Genomic DNA, 21,342 nt, shown 5'->3' with positions numbered 1-21,342 from the left:
TAATTTTGCATTAAGTTGAACATAATAATCACAACAAAAATAATCTAGTCCCGTCCTAGAGGCAGGTATTTTTTACATTAAAAAATTAATAAAAAAGATAAAAAAGTAAATGTATGCAATATGTATTGTATATTTATATTAATTAATTCAGTCCTTGCCCTGGCAATAAGCTTGGTTACTGCTGTGCCATTAGTTGCCATAGGAACGAACTCTCTTGTCTTAATGTTTTGTGTTCTAGAACTACCACTTTCTTCTAATAACATTTTTCTACATTGGACGCACAAAAATTCAGATGGGCAATTATATCTGTGGGTTAAAGAGCTGCCTACAGTTATTTTTCCTATTGAGCCTATCAAAGTATTGAATCTAGGAATAAATGTCAGTGAGGAAAGCGTTAATATCGGTGCTTGGCTCACATAAGGGGCACTGGGTTGCTATGGTTATATGAGAAGTTGTTTTCCATACGTATCCAGAACTTATCTCCAGAATTCTTTCTCTCCTTACAATTCTCTTATCGCTGATTAATGCATTTAATTGGGGTTTGGGTGGATCAAGTCATCACAAATAAACCAATTTCTCCCAGTCTCTCATTCAGCTGCTGCGGCAGTTCAGGTGTCAGACCCCGAGACGTGTCTATTGTCAGCGCTAATCATGTAATTATATGTTATGACTTGTAGATGCCGAGTCCTGACTGAGCCATGACACCTTGTTACATGTAACACATCAATAGTCGGTGTAACACACATCAGTAGTATGTGATTCCCGGTAACGCGTCTGTCAGGCTGGTTATTAAGGGTTTTGTTGTCAAAGTAGTTTTTACTCCTTAAATATCTGCGTTTTGACAACCCGATGTACAGATAATTTTGTGAATATTTTCAACAATAAAATCTGCATTTCTGAATGTCTGATTACAAAGGAATATTTTCCCAGTTTTTGAAAGTTATTGTAAATCTGAGGCCAAATTTCATCCCATAGCTATACCTCAAACAGGACAAAGTAGGGAATGTAACTAAAGTGGTCAAAATAGGTTTGTGTTGTACAGTATATTCCTGTCTATCCTTCGTTCCACTAATAGCCATTAGTCGTGGTCACGGGATCAGTTGTGAGTGTCTGGGAGTGGAATACAGGTTCTCTGTACTCCTGATGTGAAAATGGATCAGAAACAATCAGTCTTTATTCTCCTGTAATAAAAGCCAGCAGCCTTACATACATAGCTCCTTAATTACATATCACGTTTCTCCTGTATGACAGGAGCAGAGAGATCAGAATGCACAATCCAGCAGTTAGTTTAATTCCATCTGACAGCGGAGTTGAATTATAACAGGACAATGGAAGATCTCAGTAGACCTACAACAATGTTGAAGGAATTGTGTTTTTTAAGAAAGTTGTGTCGAAAGAGTTTGACTTGAAATGTTTAATGTCTAATTGCTAACCATGGGCACCGTAAGTCCTGGTGCCTATGGTTGTTCATTCCGTTATCTCACCCCCAAGAGACACCGCATGCTGTCGTAAATATATATATTTATTGTTAATCTATTCTGTTTATCTTGCACATTGCTTTTCCTGTTGCTACACTTTTCTCTTCCTTCTCATGAGACCGCAGGTGTCTGTCCGTGTTTCATCTCACACATTGCTCAGATATCCCACGATACTCTCCGTTCCTCATTTATGCTCTTTTTCCCCTCCTGTTCCTCGCCGCCGCCGCCCCCCCAGGCAGCTGGAGTTATTTCGGATGGGGAGAAAGCCAGAGTATGTAATGCTTTATTGCTGGTGCTGCTGCAGCATGCTTTATGATGCGATACTGTGCGGATATTCATGCATACAGGCTTGTTACGTCACCTGGAATACCGAAACGCTGCCACCTACCATTCAAACAACACCCCCCAAATGTGCTCTGCTCCCTCCTTACATGTTACATGTTGTCTGTGTGTAATGATCTCTAGCTTTCCCAGCTCGTGTCTGTGTCTGCGAGATCACGGATGATGGCAAACTCGTAGGATAGTGTCACTAAAACTGTATTCGGTTATATGTTCACAGCGTTTAATGTGGTGCTGGTCCTGGGGTTTGGTTTGGAAGAAGACCGATGGCAATATGATCACAAAGGGAGATGAACACCTTTTTTTTTTTTTTTTTTTTTTTTTTTTTGTTTTAAATATCTCAATTAATTTTACAGTTAATTGCAAATTTTTATTTTGTTTTATGATTGACGATTTAAGCTTCCCAGCATCTTTGCAGAAAGAGTTAATGGTTTAATAAATTGCAGCCATTAGAAGGTTAATCTACCCCCCCACGGTTGTTGACCCACGGTCTTTATGTGTGAGTGCACCAAAGTGGTCCCCTTGCTGATTTTTACAATGTACACAAGAGAATCTATCTGCACCTTGATTTGCGTCTTAGCGAATCCACCTGAGAATAGAGGGGAGACTTAAATGTCACTTGAATATACCACCTGCTAGCACCTTAGGACCTCGCCCTTTATATGAACGTTTCAGTTTTCCTCCTAAAATACTGCTCAGTTTACCCTCGCTTATTTCTTAAATGAATCCTGAGAGTGAGGGAACGTCTTTATCACATGTGGTGTTATGGGCTCAATTTATTTTATTTATTTTTGTAAACAGTTTTTATGACATTGGTTGAACTGCGCTCAGATATGCGCTTTTGTGAAGGAGTGCAAAATGTCTCGTTCTTGCATATCGGTGTAAATTGGAGGTGCACTCTGGTCTAATCCGTATCGTGCAAGAACACCACCCTCCCGCGGGAACACCCCAACGGCACATCAGACCGTGCTAACTTCTGCTCCTTCGCAAACTCTGCCGTCTCGACTCGCAAATCTGTGAGAGCCCTACAGAACCGACGCGTCTACAAAGAGCATGAAATGAAAACCGATATTATCCTGATGTGTTATAAACAGGATATGTAGCTGCAGGTCGTTATCGGGTCGTAGCAAACAATTCTGTAGTTAACCCTTTGTTTTTATTTTGTACTACTTTATTTTGGTACAGCAAGAGCAGCTGTGACCACATGACGTAGCGGCCATTTTGATACTAGAAGTTTTTGTTTTCTGTAAAGTCTTCTAGCGTCCGTCGTTTCCATCAGTCTCTGCATCCATGGCTGTTTGTGTTTGTGGTAACAATGGCCTGTGTGCATGAATATCTGACTGTTTCGCAGAGCCAAGCATGCAACTGTTTCAATGAAGTCACACAGTAGTCATTGTGCTGGATCTTAACATTGCCGTGTTTCCTTCCCAAATATCTGTTTATTTTATATATTCCCCCCCTCCCCCTTGGTTCTATTATTTTTGCCAATCCGTCACTGCTGGATTGGCACCTTTTTTTGGCATCTCAAGCTCCATAAATTACGGCTGATTTTCTCCGTTTTCAATAACGGGAGTGACGCTTCTCAGACCATCTATTTCGGGCTTCAATGCCGTTCACCCTTTCAGTATACAGGAACAAGCTCAACGTGGCAACGAGTCCTCTGACAATATTTTACTCTCCCCGTTTAATTAGTTGCTTCTTCAAAAGGTTTTGCATATATTTCAGAAACAATCCTAAAATCCGGTCTCTAGTTTCATTTAAAAAAAAATAAAAAATATGAAATTTCTTTACTTACAGCTATGGAAAACATAAGCCAGGAAAAGCCTTATTAGAATCAGACCTTGTGAAGAAGCTCCTTATATTACCAGGACAATCACATCTCTCGGGCTATCACAGTGCAGCTAATAACAGAAGGAATAAACCATACGATGTAGTGTGTTCTGTGAAGTGGCCTCACTACACCAAACGGCCTTAGAGGTTTATGTAAAGTCCTAGTGTAAAGACCCTTCCTCTGTTTTATCTTGGACAGTTTAAAGATCTGCAACAAATCCATGATTAGAATTTAATCATATTTATAGTTCGAAATGTTTTTGGGAACAAGTTGAGGCAGCAATTAATTTTGGGTTGAACCAGTGTTTTTATGAGACTGTAGCTTATCCGTTAACCAGGAGATAGTGACCGTTTTTGAACTATGAATTAGGAAATTGACAGGGTACTTAATGACTATTTTATGGAGCCCACGAAGTGTCGGTCTACATGTTGACTTGTGATGTGCCTCAGCGATGTCACAGGGTCCTCCTAAATTGATAGGCTGTATTCTTATAAATATTGGTTCATACGCAAAGTGGCTGGCCTAACGTGTCAACTATCCATAAAGCACTGTTTAACGGACTTGAGAGGTAGCACAAAAATGGAATGGGGCTAGGTCTAAAATCAAGACTTGAGCACGTACAACAGCGTAGAGATCTGATTGTCCATGAAAGGTCCAGCTTTGGTGGTTAGTGTCCATAGTACGGTGGTGGGTGAACCTCTCCTTTATTTGCACGTTAATTTATAGTCCCATATTTAGCCATTTTTACATGAAGTAATTTGGGAATAATGAAGCAAAATAGACTTCAAAAAGTGGTATACATCGGAGTGATCTCAATGTATACTTTGTAAATCCTGTAAACCAGTCTATTCTATTCATACCATAAAAATTATTATTCAATGTGATAAAACTTGGTGGTAACTTTTCTGTTTCCGCCGGACAGTCTGCGTCTTTTTCGTGTACTAGAGTTTGAATACTCCCCTGTATAACAGAGTCTTCTACAGGGGACATAGTGTGCAGCCTCTAACCTCTCTTCTGTTCCAGCCTTCGAAGACCACGATAGTGCTGTCGATGACCGGGACAGTGATTACCGTAGCGAAACGAGCAACAGCATGCCGCCGCCGTACCATACAACCTCACAACCAAACGCCTCCATCCACCAATTCCCTGTACAGCCACGACTGCAGCAGCAGGGGGGTTCTCGAGAGTCCTGCGTAGACTCGATGCAGAGCTACGACTTGGACTTCCGGGAAAGGAGGACAATGAGGTAAGGTCTCGTATTTTCTTTTGTTTCTCTACTATAACACTTTCAGTAAAAATTGAACAAAGGCGTTTCTATCTTCTGCCTCCTTGGTTTTGAAGTTCCCTTTACAAAAAAAATCATCTAATGTAGGAACAGACAATTCCAGAACTTATCCTCCACAAACCAGAGAGGAGAACCGGATGTTCAGAAGTTGGTGTGAGTCATTCCATGTCACCTTTCATCTCCTGGAAATGCACTTCATGAAGTATGAGAGTAATGGGGACAATTTCTCCTTTCTTAACGTCACTGGTGAATTCTAGTTTTTTTCACCATGGTTTTAGTCTCTCGATCACTGGTCATGGCCGTATATTTCCTGAAGAACATTTTATTTCTTTCCAAACGACATTGTGATAACCGCTAAGGTTACAAAGGTATCGGGAGACTACATAGCTACTAGTACTAGTTCTGAGCTTTGTAGATGAGGAGCGTCCGACCTATCCAGAGTTAGTGCGAGTGTTCCGTGAGTGAACAGGGAGTTTGATGGAATCTTGTCATGGGTCCTCTGTACAGATCAGAAGAACTCCAACGTACACTGTTCATCTCTGTAACTATCTAGGGCCAAGAGAACTCAGATGACCACCGCCTGGGTGTCGGGTTGAATCTAAACACTGTGCATATTATTTGCAATGATAACCCAAGTAGGCAGTGAGGAGAGTCCAAACTTATAGCGGTCAGGGTTGGGGAAAAGGTATTGATCACTTGTCGAATTTTGACCTCATTTTAGCCAACGTTGCCACTTTTAACATACAGCCGTATAAACCCGTGTTCAAATGCTACGTAATTGGTACATAGTTACCATCGAAAAGTACATACCCCAAATTTCTGCTGGTTGTTTTGGGGTTCGTAACACCCTTCATACCGTCCTGCACAACTGGTGTTCTTGTCTGAAGGTGCATAGTGTTTTGTTGGAGCTTTCGTGTGTTTTAATTCCACTTCTGTTAATAGGTAATAAATGGGTTAAATATAGTTTATTTAGTTAATTTTACAGACTGATTTATTGCTAGTGGCAGTGATCAGGGCAGTGGTAATGTGCTCTCCCCCGATTAGCCATTTGTAACGGGGCAGAAAAATTCCATGAGAATTTTGATCACTTTCAGTAAGCAACTGTATATTCACGTAGTCAGGAGCCAATGGGACAGTTTAAGTGGCCAATATGTCACAAGGCCGTCCAATAGACTTGTATTGGATCCACGTTGGCGAAGGAACTTCATTGTGTCGTCTGGTTTCCTAATAAAACAAGACACGCTGTGTTTTGCAACCATTAGCTGTTTCTTTATCACCAACATCGTCCTAAGCCTAAATTCAAAATCTATCACAAATTTAACACCAAATGTAGTTGGTCCAAGCAGCCCAAATGGCCATTCAAACCATAAGTGTAAACCATAATCTTATCCCTTCCCTGAAATAGATGCAACAATTGATACTAGTAGGAGGCAAAAATGTGCATTTTTCTGGCTTTCAGCGTTCCATCTGGTTTTGGGGCGCCCATTATGTTACCGTGTAACGTGATCTTTTCCACATAAACACAGTTCCAGAAATCTGACCAGATGCTCTTTAATAGAAGGTCGTTATTCAGTCTGCGGTGTGAGGAGATGGAATAAGCCTTATGTACAGAATAGACAAATGGCTAATTGTAACCATGTGCTTCTGTGTGCAGTGTTCGAAATAAATCAAAGTTGTGTTTGAAATGTAATAATATACCAACAGCAATGAAAACCTCCTGTTATTTTATATTTTAAAGCTGCAATAAACTGCTTAAGAGGCGGAATAAATATCTTTTTTTTTTGTTTTGTTTTGTTTTGTTTCCCCTTTCGTGTTATGGTGTTTAAAAGCTAAATTAAATTGTGTGCTCTTCTTTCTGCCAAGCATTGAATTGAAATAACCTGTATTTTTCCTTTGTGATCTTTTTCTCTCCTTGGCCCTTTATTTCTATACTGTAATTTTAACTTATATTAAAAAGTGGCTGTTTCAGCGTTTAATGGACGAGCAGAACATCCGTCAGATTCTCACTTTATTAATACGATTATTTTTCTCTAGTGTACTTGGTTTAGCAACTGGGCTTTAGGCATCTTGTAATTTGCAAGGTTACATTACAGGCTGTTATTTCACATAGCTCATTATGATCCTACAAATAAAATCACCCTCTTCTATATTGTTCCTACTTTTCCTTTTCTTTCCTTTTTCAAGGCGATATGATAGCATAGATTCCAGTGCGAATGGACGACACGATCTAGAGTCTGCGTCTGAATCTAGTCAGCTGACAAGCCGCCATTGTTCCTTAGAAAGCAGGCATTCTCTAGATCTGTCCGATAGGTGGGTCATCCTCTTTTACACGCCATGCCCCCTTTCCCCGCTTGCTCTGTGGCTGTGTACAGTGTTGTAGCACTGCATGACTTCTAAGCGCTATCGTCGGATACATCCTGTACATCGCTGGATACGTGTGTTCAGTTAGTTGCAAGATGGGAACTTGAATGTCAGTCTTGGGCATAAACGTTCTCGAAGCAAGGCTCCGGTGCTCTATAGTCCGTAATTACATTGGCTGAAACAGCGATTAATTAATCTGTGCTCTCTTTACAAGGTTAACATATCTGGCCTGATTCAGAGTGAGACGTACGCTTGTTTGTGCAGCGTATCTTTGCGGTTTTTCGTGCAGCGCATGCTTCTAAAGTGAACGTATGCAACGGTGACTATTCAGTCGGCGACTTTGTCTTGACGCCTGAAGAGGCATGACGGAGAAGGGAAGGGGTGTTCTAACGTAGACAGTGTGCTGTAAGGTCGTGTTTGAGCAATTTCGTATGGATTTAAACTGGGATGTAGTCACAGATATGAGTGAAAAAGCAGTTTTTAATTTGCGGGTGTTCAGGGTCAGGTGAAAGTAGCGGATGATGATGGCAAACACCCGAACTAGTCAACTGCTTGTAATTAGAGGCTTGCAAATTATTTGCCGACACCTAATCAGACTGCCGTTGTCACTTGGCCATAGATTAAAATAAAACCTTTTATTTTTTTGTACACATGTAGAAAAGTTCCTGCTGTATTAGCTAGGTTATTAAACTTTAAATGATGTTTCATAGCAATTGTTTTTCTTATATATAAAATAAAAGTTTTTTGTCCGTAAGTGTCTGAGGGGTGCGTCTGTTGTCCAGCGAACACATCTACTGCTCACTTAGACCAGGACACATCCTAGACCATGAATACGATGTACGTACACAGGTACCACTTGCGCTTGCGTTTCGCTCTGAATCAGGCTCATCATGTGGTGTTGGGGAGTCTGTATCTAAACCATAAACAAAGATGAAACTTAATTTTTGATTTATTTTTATTCTGATTTCTCCAGGTCTTAAATGTATATTGATTTGAGCACAGAATATATAATCCAACACTTTATCACCTAGTTGGGTATTTGAGGAGAGGGGTGAGAAGCTGACATGTAGTATGTAACATTTAAGTGGGACAGACAATGATTATGAAAACAACCAAAAATGTGCTAGCTATTCGTTTGCAAGAGCTGTTGTCCATTCTACTCCACAATGTGATCTTTGTCTTTGTACAGTGTGGGATGTCTTGCGTCTGTATTGTAATATGGGGTTATACAGAGCAGGTTTGTGTAAACTATTGGTAAAGTACCCACTGAACATATTTTCATGTCTTTCATTCTCTTTTTTTCTTTTCTTTCCTTTTTTTTCTTTTTCTTCTTTTTCTTCCTACTTATTCCCTTTAAACTTGGTAGGAAACCCTCTGTAGTTAGAAAAGAAAGCGTTAGGATTATTCCCGTTGAGACAGGTGCTATGGATACAGATTGGGAAGAGGAGTGTGAAGTACTAGGCAAACAGCTCATAGAAGAGTTTCTAAGGGAGAGTCAGAGAAACTGGCAGGAGGCCAACCTAGCGGAGAGAAACTGGCAGGAGGCCAACCTAGCGGAGAGAAACTGGCAGGAGGCCAACCTAGCGGAGAGAAACTGGCAGGAGGCCAACCTAGCGGAGAGAAACTGGCAGGAGGCCAACCTAGCGGAGAGAAACTGGGAGGATGCCAACCTAGCGGAGAGAAACTGGCAGGGCGGCAAACTAGCCGAGAGAAACCAGAAGATTAATTTGGATCCAGGACCAGAAAAGTTGAAACCTGTTCAAGATTTAATTAAAAAATCTAATACCTCTAGATACCCAGAGGAATATAATACAATTGATAGGCGAAAAGTGAAAAAGAATTCTCGCACCCAGCGTCGAAGAAAAGAGAGTGGCACCACATGTTTAAATGGAAGGGAGTGTTTAGATGCGTGTACACAAACTCAGAAAATATTGAATGCCAAACTCACAAAGGATGTAGTATGGACCAATGGATCTTCTGACTGCAGCAAAGAGCCCATAACGTCCTTCTATCCAATTTTGCGACCATATAAAAACGGATTACTGGTTAAGAGTGGAAGACGAAACAATGACATCCGTAATCCAGAGCAAAAAGACGTAGTACAAATTGAAATCTGTCAGGAACTAGTTGTCAACAAGCCAAACGTCCTAGGTCACAGTTCTTCTCTAGATACTTTAGAGGAGTATGACAGCAGTGCCTCCGATGGTTTACCATCCTCACCAGTTTCCGACGATGATTTGGAAGAGTTGGCGGTACTTTCACAGGCTTGGGGGGGTCCTAGTTTGTTTTACGATAATGGCATAAATCCAGGTTTTCTTAATGCAAATTCAAATAGTAACTTAAAACCCGATCAATATAAAAGTTCTAAGGGAATGTCTAGCAAATATGGCTACTCCAATCTCAAGCTATCTCCAGTTGAAGAACCAAGTGAAGAATATGTAGATACAATGGATGAGTTACAGTGTCTAGTTGAATCTGTTTCAGAATACTTGGCTGAAAAGGAAGAAGAAATTAATAGGTTTCACACCTTACCAATTGGCAACCTAAACAGTGGTAGTGTTGTGAACAAACCAAATCCTAACGAGATCTTGACTAACAATGTAGACACAGGAAGCTTGGATAGCACCTTGAAGCCGGAGTCGCTTAGCAGCTTGAAGTCTGAGTCGCTTCCAGATTTATCCGGCATAAAAAACACAGTAAATTCCTTATTTAGCTCTTTGACGCAGAAGGTCAGCTCATCGGCAAAACATATTACAACTTCAGTGGAAAAAATAGTTTCTTCAGCTCCTGAGAAACAGGAACACCCCATAACCGGTGGGATATCAAAAATCTTTAACAGTAGATTTAAAATCGGTAGTAATGTCTCTAATGTACTAAAAAGTGATAATGAAAATGTCACTTCTGAGTGTGGCCAAAAATACAGTTGGTCAAATGGTGCAGATCTCCAAGGACAGGGAATTCTCCAAAACAAAGAGAACGCATACCGACCTCCACCATTACCAGTAAACTCCTCTCCATTAAACCATAATCTTCCCATTCCATCTTCCTTGGATAAAACTATTAATCTACAGAACTCTGGCAGTTCTCCAGAGGTTCCAAATCCAGAACGTGAGCCGACACACGATGTTATAAAACTTGGTCGTTCAGTTGAACACCAACCGCCAGATATATTGGAAACCGCTTTTAAAAATGGTACCACAAGTGTGATGGATGGTAAAGGGGACCCAAATAACAAATCACAAGTTACTGCACCAAAATCCCACCCATTGCAAATGTCTGATTCAATGGTAACACATGAAGCATCTGGCTCTGTTTCACCCACATCCACATGTAACACAGAAGAAGGAAAGTTGCAGCAAATGAACATTGCTCATAGAAATGAACAAATACCCAGCAGGATCTATGAATCTGTTCCAAAGTCTGACATGGAACTTCCTCGCCCTTTGCAAAAGTCTTCTAGTCAATGTTTCTTTCAATCTGACTGCTCGACAAAAAATACAAGCAGCTTGTCAGCTGCAAGAGGCTTTAAATCTGAAACGGATATTCGGGATAATGATTCTTTTAGAATAGGCAACATTAAAATCCCTTTCTTAAGTTCCTTGAGTTTCACAGATAAAAATTCTTCCGAGAAAAATCGCAGAGTCTCCTCTTTATTTAAATTTTCTTCTGCTGAAAATATTTCCTCTTCTGATGAAGTCAATAAACAAGCGACTAATGATTTGAAGTTGAACATTAAGGTAAATATTACTAAAGAAACAGGTCCAGGTGAAATGCATACAGTCGCGTTTACTCACGGAATTGAAAGCAACAGGCAGCAACCTCTACTGAAACCAGATTTAGTCGTAGCTGATGATGCCGTGAAGATCAAATGTGAGAGTGTGGACTTCCCCTTGTGTATAAATGGAAAGATACTTGAAGAGCAAAAAGGTTCTTCCAAACTGATGCAAATTAGTGAAACCAAGTCAGTAATTGATCATAATTGTGAACACAACCAAAAGTATTCTGAAGGTGATGTACTCAAGCCTAGTCAATGCCCTGAAAACAGAGAAATCTCTAAAGGATTTATCTCAAGACTGTTCACATTTTCATCCAGTGAAAACATAACCAGTCAAGGAGCCATTGTCAGAGAGAGCAAGCGTCCTCAAGATACAAAATCAACAGGCTTACTCTCAGGATTATTTAAATTTGCATCATGTGAAAATCTATCAAATAATAAAGAAAGTGCAACACTTTCTTTGGATCACGCACACAAAGAATCTTCTCAGGACAGTAAGAAAGGTAATTCTGGTGACATAATAGAAAATAATGATTCGGGCATGTTCAGTAAATTCAAACAGCTGTTACCTGTGCATAGAGGAGACAAAATATCTTCAAGGCAACCTGATAAAAATTGTGAGTTACATAAGGAACAAAAACATGGGAATGGAAGAGATGATTGTCAAAGACTTGTAAATTTCGAATGCTGTTCAAGAGATGTTTCTATTCAGTTTGATTCAGAGACTGAAGACTCTGGTTTGTGTTGGATGGACGACTTTGAAAACAGCTTGTGCCCCACTGGTGAAGATAATGTTAACATTTCTAGCAATTATGAAGGTTTGGAAGAAACAAGAAGCCATTCTAGCTATGAGTGGGAGTATGATGTTATGGATTGGTGTCCTGACAGGTGTGCTAGCGAATCTGCTGCTTATGTCTCTCAAAATGATTGGTCTAGTGAACTGACCGTATTAACCGAACTAAACAGTACAGTCATTAACTTGTGCAAGAAAGATGTGGATGCCAATGTGGACTGGATATCCTTTTCCCAGTTTGAGGAGGGATATATGGACAGAAGTGATCTTAATTTGATTGAAGTGTCTTTTAAGCAGGACACCGACCTCGACTCGATTCAAAATGATGCCGCTAGTTTAAGCGAGGGACTGCCCATAGACCTGAGTTTTTCGTCCCACCTTGACCATTCCCTGTGGAGCTTGATTAATCACGACTCTTTAATTTTGAGTGAAAATGCAATGTTCTCTCTCGATAATGATGAGTACTTAGAGTGGTTAGCATTACTAGAATTTGGTCTTTGGTGGCAGTCAGAAGATGGAGATTGTGGATATTTCATGTACAGTGATGGGCTTTATGTGTATTCCCTACTGACTGACCCTTCAGGAGAATATGTGTATGTCTGCGCGCCGGATCCTGGACTGTACGTAGACTATGAAGAATTATACACAGATTTTCCTTTATTAGAAGATGAAGTTATGATGTGTGGATTCAAGGTACCTTTTAGCAATGGAGAGCTTCCTTGGTTTGTTGTAGATGAGCAAATAGATAACCATACTTTAAATAGCCCTCTCGATTTAGCTTTAAATAGAAACAATCAGTTGTTGAACTTGGAGACCTTTTCTCACATGTTTGAAGAATCCGTTTACTCCCAAAGAGACCAGCCTCTAGATTTCTCAACCTGCAAACTTAAAAAATTAAAAGTCGACCTTAGACCAGATGGAGAAAATGCTTATGACTCTCGTACTCTTAATCTAACCAAGCGTCCCCAGTGGCATCCAAAACTAGAGTCGGGTGACCCGATACTAGCAAAGCATCTTCCAGTTTGGACAGAGTGTAGAACTAGAGAAATGTCCAGTTTTTATGTTTATCCTACTACTAATGAAGAACCTGTGTCGAGACGTGAACCGCAGCCTGCAGAGAAATCTGAAGCAAAGAAAACTATATTCAGTCCTGTGTCCTCTTTTATTTCTTCTCTTAGTGGTCTAATAAGTAAACCAGAAGATGTTAAACCTTCTCATACACTTTCTGGAGATGATTCAGCTACAGTGAGTGACATGGCCAAAAATGTAGCAATAACTAACCTCCCAGACGTTGCTGTAATGGAAAAACATGTAGAGCCGAAATATGATGACCGTCTGAATTATATAAAAAGGTCCAATACAAACAAATCACATCCAGAGTATGAAACAATTCAACGTCCACTCCATTTAAGTGAAAAAAGTTGTGCCCAAGATGTCACCACTCAGAATACATATGTTAACTCGCCTTTTCTAAAGCAAAGCCCTCCTCCATTAAAAGGAGGTCTCAACAGGTCTAGTCAGCAGTCCACTGCAACTACATCAGATATAAATGCCCCCCAACAAAATGATTCAGAAAAAACACTTCTGAAGAGTGCCCTCCAAATGTTTAACATAAACGAGAGCACCTCTGCCAAATCTAGTGCTGATAAAAATACAACTTCTGGTTTCCTGAACTTTTTCAAGACACAAATTGACGCCGTAACATCGGGCTCCACTCAAATGCAAGATCAGTCTCTTAGGAGCTCCATGCCTTTATCCCAAAATGAAAAGGCCGATAAAACTCTAGACACATCTCATGATACCAATGAACCTCATGGCATTTCAGCCATATTTGGTTCCATCAGTGATCTCTTTAAAGCAGAAACTGTGAGTGCAAAACAGTCTGATGTAACATCACCGTCGATTGGGAAAATAATTTCTGATAGTAAATCAATGGAGGGCAATAAAGAAGACACGAAAGCCTGTGCTGTTGAGTCATCCAGAAATAAAATGTTAAAGAAGCAGGAAACCATTCGGGACATTAGTCACAGAACATATCTTAATTCTGGACATGACCTAGATAACTGTGGATCTGTGAGCATGCTGTCCCTTAGTGAGCTTCCAGAAAAAGTAGTAGAAGACTCTGGTTCTACTTCATCCCCAAATGACAAGCCTTTTATCCCAGTTATAGCTCCTCAGCAAGGTGTCAACCCAACGTTTGAATCCACAGATCAGACTATGAAGATGCCTGGGACGAAATCCCACCAGGATGGGAAACCAGAGCTGCCGGCTAAACCTGTTCAACAGACTAACCAAATAACCGACAGCTTGACACAAACTGCCAACACTATTTTTTCGTTCTTTAGTAGATCGGGAAAATCTGAGTCCTCTCCTGCGGAAGTGATGAACAATGCTCAAACCAACGAGTCAGAACCACAAGGGATATTTAAGTTACCTGCATTTTTCTCTTCAAATAAGCCTAATGTTACTGAGGACCCTGTCAAGGATGGTAATACGTCTTCCAGCCTCTTTGGATTTTCATTTTTTGACAACAAGCCATCTACTCCAGTCAGGTCTAATAGCACAATTGACCCTGAAATTAATTCACTGTCGGTACAAAGACAAAATAAAATTAGTGAGTCTAAAGGATTCCTTTTGCAAGAGAAATATATTGAAGATAGTCCAGTATATGAACAGCATAACAATGATCTAGAGCAAGGCGCCTGTGTGAATGAAGATGGTCTGTTGTCAGAACCATGTTCGTATGGAAATGGTCCATTTTTGGATACATGTGTATATGATGATGAACCAGTTCCTGAAGTCTGGGAATGTAATGATGGTCTAATATTGGAACAATATGAAGATAGCGTAATGCTGGAACAACGTGAAGATGGTCCAACGCCAGAACCCTGTGCCTATGAAGGTGGTCCTTTGCTGGAGACATGGCCATACAATGATGGTTCAGTTCCTGAACCCTTTGAATGTAGTGGTGTAATATCTGAACAATATGAAGAACACTGTGCGTATGGAGATGGTCCTTTGTCGGAGACAGGGGCATACAATGATGGTCCAGTTCCTGAACCCTTGGAATGTAGTGGTGGTCTAATATCCAAACAATATGAAGAACACTGTGCATATGGAGATGGTCCTTTGTCGGAGACAGGGGCATACAATGATGGTCCAGTTCCTGAACCCTTGGAATGTAGTGGTGGTCTAATATCCAAACAATATGAAGAACACTGTGCATATGGAGATGGTCCTTTGTCAGAGACATGGGCATACAATGATGGTCCATTTCCTGAACCCTTGGAATGCGGTGGTGATCTAATGTCAGAGCAGTATGAACATGGTTCAGAAGCGGAATTATGTGAATATGGAGATGGTGCAATGGTGGAGCCATGTCACCATGTTGATGCAGAAATTAGAGAGCCGTTTAATTATCGGCCTGAAAATGTTTATCAGATGGATGATGAAGTCATTCCTGGTGACTGTACAACTAATCATGAGAGCATAATCATAACACCATTTACTGAGGGGCATTTTCCATCTGTTCACAGGAAAGATGATGTATGTGCTGCTGATGAATTTTCAGACAATGCTAGCTTTGTCCCCTGTGAGCAACAATCCAATATTTATGGAATATCGGGCAGCTTTGGTTTGGAGAAGGAATCCCAAGAGGATATACATAATTTTAACAGTTCCAGAAACACATTGTTGCAGAAGGGAGTACCAGCTACAAAGGAATGTGGGCTTCTACAAAGTAACCTCCTTCCTTCACAGCAACAAAAAGAAAATGTACCTTTTATGAAATCCTCACATCAGCCAGGTTCAGCGAGTACATCTAAGCAGGCTGAGGAAGAAAAGTCTGTGTTTAACTCGCCAGTTGAAATGTTCTCTAGCTTCATGTCGAAGATTAATGTTTTCTCTGCAAATTCAAGCGAGCCACAGAAAAATCAGTCCGGCTTCTTCTTTACATCTCCGTCTTCATCTTCTGCATTCCCCAAGAAAAGCTCATTATTTAACTTCTCATCTTCTCAGACAAGTACTTTATCTAATGATTTTTTGGGTATCTTTAAGTCTTCCACTGAAGTGCCGAGTAAAATGCCTGAAGCTTCACAGCCAACAATTAGAGAGGTCAATGCCACAGACTCAAGTGTTAAAGTAAATAACAATTTAACAGAGCAAGCTGGTGTTTGTGAAATTGACCGTTTCCACTTGCGTAACCTCAATGGAAATGACTCTATCGAAATTGAAAAAACGAGGGAAGACTCTAGCTCGATAAGTGAGAATAGCGTTGGTTCCTTCAAAGATTGCATAGATAGAGACGTGTATTCAGCAAATGACGAAGTAGTTCCCAGTACAGGTGATGGCAAGGTGTGTGATTCAGATCAAGCTCACTTTACAGCAGATGGTATTTATTCAGTGGAATCACATTTGGGAAATCAATGGGATGACTCCTTATGTATGGCCAAAAATATGGATAAAACTTCTGATTGCTCAGAATCATTCAATTTAATTGCTAGAGATTCTTCTTATACTGGCCCCCCTGCAGTAAACGACAAAAACCCCTCACGTCCATTACTTACACATTCCAAGGTTCCAGAATCCTCTTCCCCAGAACTGGTTTTCATCTCTACAATTAAAAAGTTATCCTCTTTATTTGACGTCCGCACTGAAGACAAGTTGATGAAGCAATATAACAGCCAGTCCCCTGTGTTTGGAAAGATGGAACGGTCAGTAGCTTGGTGGAAGGATTCAGCAAAGACTCTTCCTGGAAATGACTTGCCCAGTTTGTCAAATCCTCTTAAAATTGGTGGAGATTGTCTCTCTGTATATGAAAGCAAAGTCAACTCTGATCACAGTGACCAAACGGCAAACATAACTTCAGATGTTGATATTGGGTCTAGGACATCCCTATTGCAAGAAAGGGTTGCAGTTGCTTCTGGCAGCTTTGACTCATCTAGCACGGTGATACCAAATGTTGCAGACAAGCCTCAAAGCAAAGATGACTTTGATCTTAGGTTGAGTTCAAGTCCATCAGCTTGTTTGGAAATACCTTCTGGAAGTCTGGAAACTATTTCTGTAAGTTCAGTGGATGACAAAGATCTGTCTGAAACAAAGACAAGCGATGTTATACCAAGCTCCGCGGTCTGCATGCCTACATGTGCCCAAGAATTGACGGCTAAGCTCAATAGGATGGAACCAAGGCCAGTTTTAGGAGCATAATAAATGGTGTCTATTGTGCAGCCATTTATAATGCACTTTTAGATTTATTGCTGTTCGATGTGTTCTTGTTCTAATGTAGTAAAGTCATCTGCTATTAACATTTGAAACATTTTAGCTGTAGATGGTCATAGATTGTTATTTCTAGTTTGTATGTGAATATAGCAATCCCATAACCTGCAGAATCCTCTAGTCTAAGACAGATGTTTGACCTTCTCCCATTTTGTACTTATGTTCTCCATAATCCCGCTTGCCCTTACACACCCAGCCTACTAGACCACCAAACATTTTCTCCATCGAGAACTCAAATGGAAGAAAATCAAGGGTGGTCTGGTCCTAGCCCAGGGGTTCTTAGTGACGGACACGCATGACCTGCACATTTGGTTCAGTCAGAATTTCTGAGCACGTAACTAATAGAAAGGTCCTTGGTGCAGCCATGGAGGATCGCAGTGCCCCTTGTCTAGGAGCTTTCTGTGTACATTAGTCATATCCGCTTCTTGACACTGTAATGTTTATGCTCATCCCTGCAAATGTGCATCTTTAACAAAGGGGGTACTAGGAAAGCAATGAAATTAAATATTCCACAGTAGTTTTTGCACCTGTGATCTCATAGGTGTAGACGTTTTGTAGAAATTTTAAATTGTAAACTCCTGTAAACAGTAATTACTGTGATGGTTCTTGGTGCCCTCTTTAGCGCTATGCTTTGTCTACTACCAAACAAAACCCAGTATAGTTATGTTTGTACTATATATTTCAGTAGGACTTTTTGCAAAGTGAGTTTGGGCTATGCGCTAATGGATCTGGTCTATCCATGTCCAGCATGCGTAATCCAAACCATTCTGTAAGCTGAACTATACTGAACTGATGAGTAATATGGGGGAATTAGCATGGAACCGGAGAAACGTGCGTACAGGTTTTGTCCTCTGTGTAATTATGATGTGCCTGTCCCTCTGTTGTCATTGAGGGCCACTTTAGTAAAAAGACAAAAGGGCCACAAGTTATAGGTCACCAGGATTTCCTAATAATGGGGAGGATATAATTCAACAGGAGCTGTTACAATATCTGAGTCCTTTAGTGTCCTAGTTTCCATGGAGTGGACTGATACTATGATGTTAACATAAAAAAATACTTTGCTTATCCTAATAGTCTTTAATATAATACCTTAAATAACTAACATTAGTCCATGTCCTAAATCGGACATTACCCTGTTATTTTACCCTACATTAGTATTACCAGATGTCCAAATAATTTTGTGATGAAGTGACCACCTTTACAAAAGGTTTGTGGGTTTCCCGTTTCCTTCATACGTCCTCCAGCTAGCAGAATGGTGAGGGTCTGATATCCACGAAACTTATGTTGGACAGATGGTTACCCCCAGCTGCCTGTGCCAGGGGTATTTCTTTTGCCATCTCTGACATAGCAGTGGGCCTGGGGTAAGCAAAGTAACAGATAACTGCAAAATAACCCACAGGCATTGAGCTAATTTACATCCTGAGATCACTTGTGAGGATATACAAACATTCAACAAAATTGCAATTTGGGGCATTATCAAATTTTCTGCTATTCCCAAAACTTTCATTTCACACAGCTAATCATCTAAATGTCTTTAATAATATTCGGGACAATTCTCGGTGTCCGGCTTTTCCCCCTACATCCATATTAGTGTTGTATTTTATAAACCCGCTATGTTATCTCCAATAAATGATTGATCTCATTGTTTTTTCCCATCACAGTCCTACTGGGAGTAGCCGGTACGGCTCATCCGGTAATGTCAGCCAAGGGAGCTCGCAGCTGAGCGAGTCTGACCATTACCATGAAAATCTTCAGTCCGTAGACCTGGAGGAAGAGCGCCAACATACAAATTTCGGTTTCCGTACTTGCGGTAATCAGAGGAGAAGTGACCAAGAATGGTACAATGACCGTGATGCCGAGAGAACAGGGGAACCTCAAGGAAATGAGACACAGCTTGAAAATGCCACCCCCAAATCGCCTCAAGAGCTAGATCCACCCAAAGACGTTCTCCTAGAGAAACAGGAGAGGTAGGCACCTAGCTGTTTATCTAGTGAGTAGGTCCGTTGATCAATTATCAGGAATTTGTGTGTCTCTGTTATCAGGCAATTTTGTTTTGCTTTTCATAGTTTTAATTACTCCTTAGTCATTCCAGTTTACGTTGAGCCTTCCTGTTTAATACGTGTTAGTGATATTAAACGAAAACATTGTTTTCTCACATTTTTTATTACTGAAATGTATTTCCATTGATGCTGTAATTTCCTTGCAAAGGTGCGTTCTCTACTTTCTTTTTTTCTTTTTTTTTTCTTTTGTCCCAAATAAGGTAAAATTGTTTTAAGCACCATTTCCCAATTATTAGTGTTAATTTGGGGATGTCCATAGTTTACATTGTAGGCAAATAAGCAGCATGAGTGAAACATTATTGGGTGTCCTGGAATACTTGGGAATCATAAATTAGTAACACCGCTGAGAGTTCTGCAAGACTCAGTGATGTCACAAGTCTGCATGATGTCACTAGTCTCTGCGATGTCACTAGTCTCTACGTCGGTTGATAGGCTGTAAATTGCGTGATTTGATGCTGTGGAATTAAGGTTTTTAGTTGCAGAAATAGTTGGGTGAATCAGTATTCACAGCGCCCATCCTGCGTCACCCCGTTGTAAATACTCTGAGTGCCTTTAGAGAGAAGATGAAAGCTTTTCGCTTCGAGATTGTGCTCTGCCTCATGTTTATAATACTTTAATAATGGATGCTGGGAGACGCGGCTATTTCACATTATTTCTTATTCCTCCTATTCCAAACGATACAGACAGCACAGAATGTACAATGCAAAGTTATTAAAAAGAATTTGATCCAGTATTTCCACGCAGTGCTCTCCAGCTGCCCTGTGGCGCTTTGTGCAGTGTTTCGGTACATGGGCCAACAGCTGTGCGGATAATAATTTTTATTATTTTTTAAGTTTCGTGACACACACATTATAGACCAGTGTAGGACCCCCGGGCGACTGGACGTACTGATTGGTAAATGGGAGTACACAATTTAAAACGTTTTAATTGGGAACTCATATGATAGAAATTTGTAGCTTGCAAGTGAATCATCCTCCAGATAACCCAAGAGGCAGCTTCTGCCACCTCCACTGTAGTTCAGATTATTATACTTTGCTAACTGTACCCTATATCTCTTCACTGCAGTCTTTCTACCTGGCCTGAATGATTGACAGTCACAGCACTATTATCTGCCCCAGGTCCAGGACTGTCAATCAACTAGTATTCCATGGCAGCCAAAGCAGCCGTTACAGTAATGAGACGTATTTTGCAGGTAGATTGGAACCGATCACCTCTTGGGGCTTTCTAGGAATCTACTATTACAAATGATTTGAAGGAGAAGTTACAATATTTGGCTAATGGTTTTAGTTATCGTACAACCCGACATTTGCACGTGCAAAATCAGGACAACCTGATCCGTCCTCATCTGCCCAAACCCAGTTATAGGTAGAAAACCCAGTGTATGAGTTTCCTAACTAGGATTTCCTTTTAATTATAAAAGAGAATTCTATATTGATAGAGAGATTGACGACGTGTAGCTCTGCTGCCGCTGTGGAACTACATGTGCCAGCATGCCCCATCAGCCGGAGCTCCACAGCAGTGATAGATCTCTAGGTTCTCCTTGCCCAGTATAGATGGGGTTCTATCAATGATTAAACGTCCTGTCTATGTTTGGGCTTCGTACACATGTGCAAATCTTTTGTAACCATTGTATTTGATGTAGGAAGGGTAGAATATGATGTTGCAGATTTTCTTGTATTCCTTTTTTCCGTGTATTGATCAGATGTCACTTCCTAACAATTTTCTGTCTCTCTGACTTGATTCCTTCAGCTTCCATGAAGACGTCGGCCCCCCTCCGTTCTCCCCTGCCAGAGCTCGCTGGCTTCGAGCTATTAATAAAGTACGGGTACAGCTACATGAGGTAGGAACAGAACGATTTCACTGATACGTAATTATTCTTCCCTTCCTGAGATATCGCCTCTGCCTGGCGGAGATCCCCCATGCTAAGGATTCCAGACTAAGTCACGTTTCATCGATACAATGATATCTGCTTAAGCCACTTCCTAAACTGCCCCAAATCTTTCCTGTGTCTGTGTCATGCCGTGTTGTCATGCCAGCCAGCTCTTCCTCTTTCTTTCATTTCAGTCATGAAATCAAATTATTTCTGTTCTGATTAAAGAATTGTTTCATCTAAGGAAACATGTCTGCGCTGTACAGTGCATTGTGA

At 40.6% G+C, this 21,342-nt stretch overlaps 1 protein-coding gene across 5 annotated transcripts in view; it reads left to right on the top strand.

Annotated features, from left to right (window-relative positions):
* The window catches only part of UNC13B (unc-13 homolog B), a 211,880-nt gene that overhangs the window by 76,698 nt on the left and 113,840 nt on the right, over positions 1–21,342 (top strand). For 2 of the 5 annotated variants that reach the window (XM_075186733.1, XM_075186743.1), the window contains exons 9-11: positions 4,672–4,894; positions 18,798–19,103; positions 20,946–21,036. In XM_075186733.1, coding sequence (XP_075042834.1) covers positions 4,672–4,894; positions 18,798–19,103; positions 20,946–21,036 — 620 coding nt within the window. Of the gene's footprint in view, positions 1–1,713; positions 1,750–4,671; positions 4,895–7,117; positions 7,244–18,797; positions 19,104–20,945; positions 21,037–21,342 lie in introns of all 5 variants that reach the window. The other 3 variants (XM_075186711.1, XM_075186722.1, XM_075186731.1) reach the window with 3 other exon arrangements.

This window comes from Mixophyes fleayi, chromosome 1 (assembly GCF_038048845.1).
Source record: "Mixophyes fleayi isolate aMixFle1 chromosome 1, aMixFle1.hap1, whole genome shotgun sequence".
Classification (NCBI taxonomy): Eukaryota; Metazoa; Chordata; class Amphibia; order Anura; family Limnodynastidae; genus Mixophyes; species Mixophyes fleayi.
This window is presented reverse-complemented; position numbering and strand designations above follow the sequence as displayed.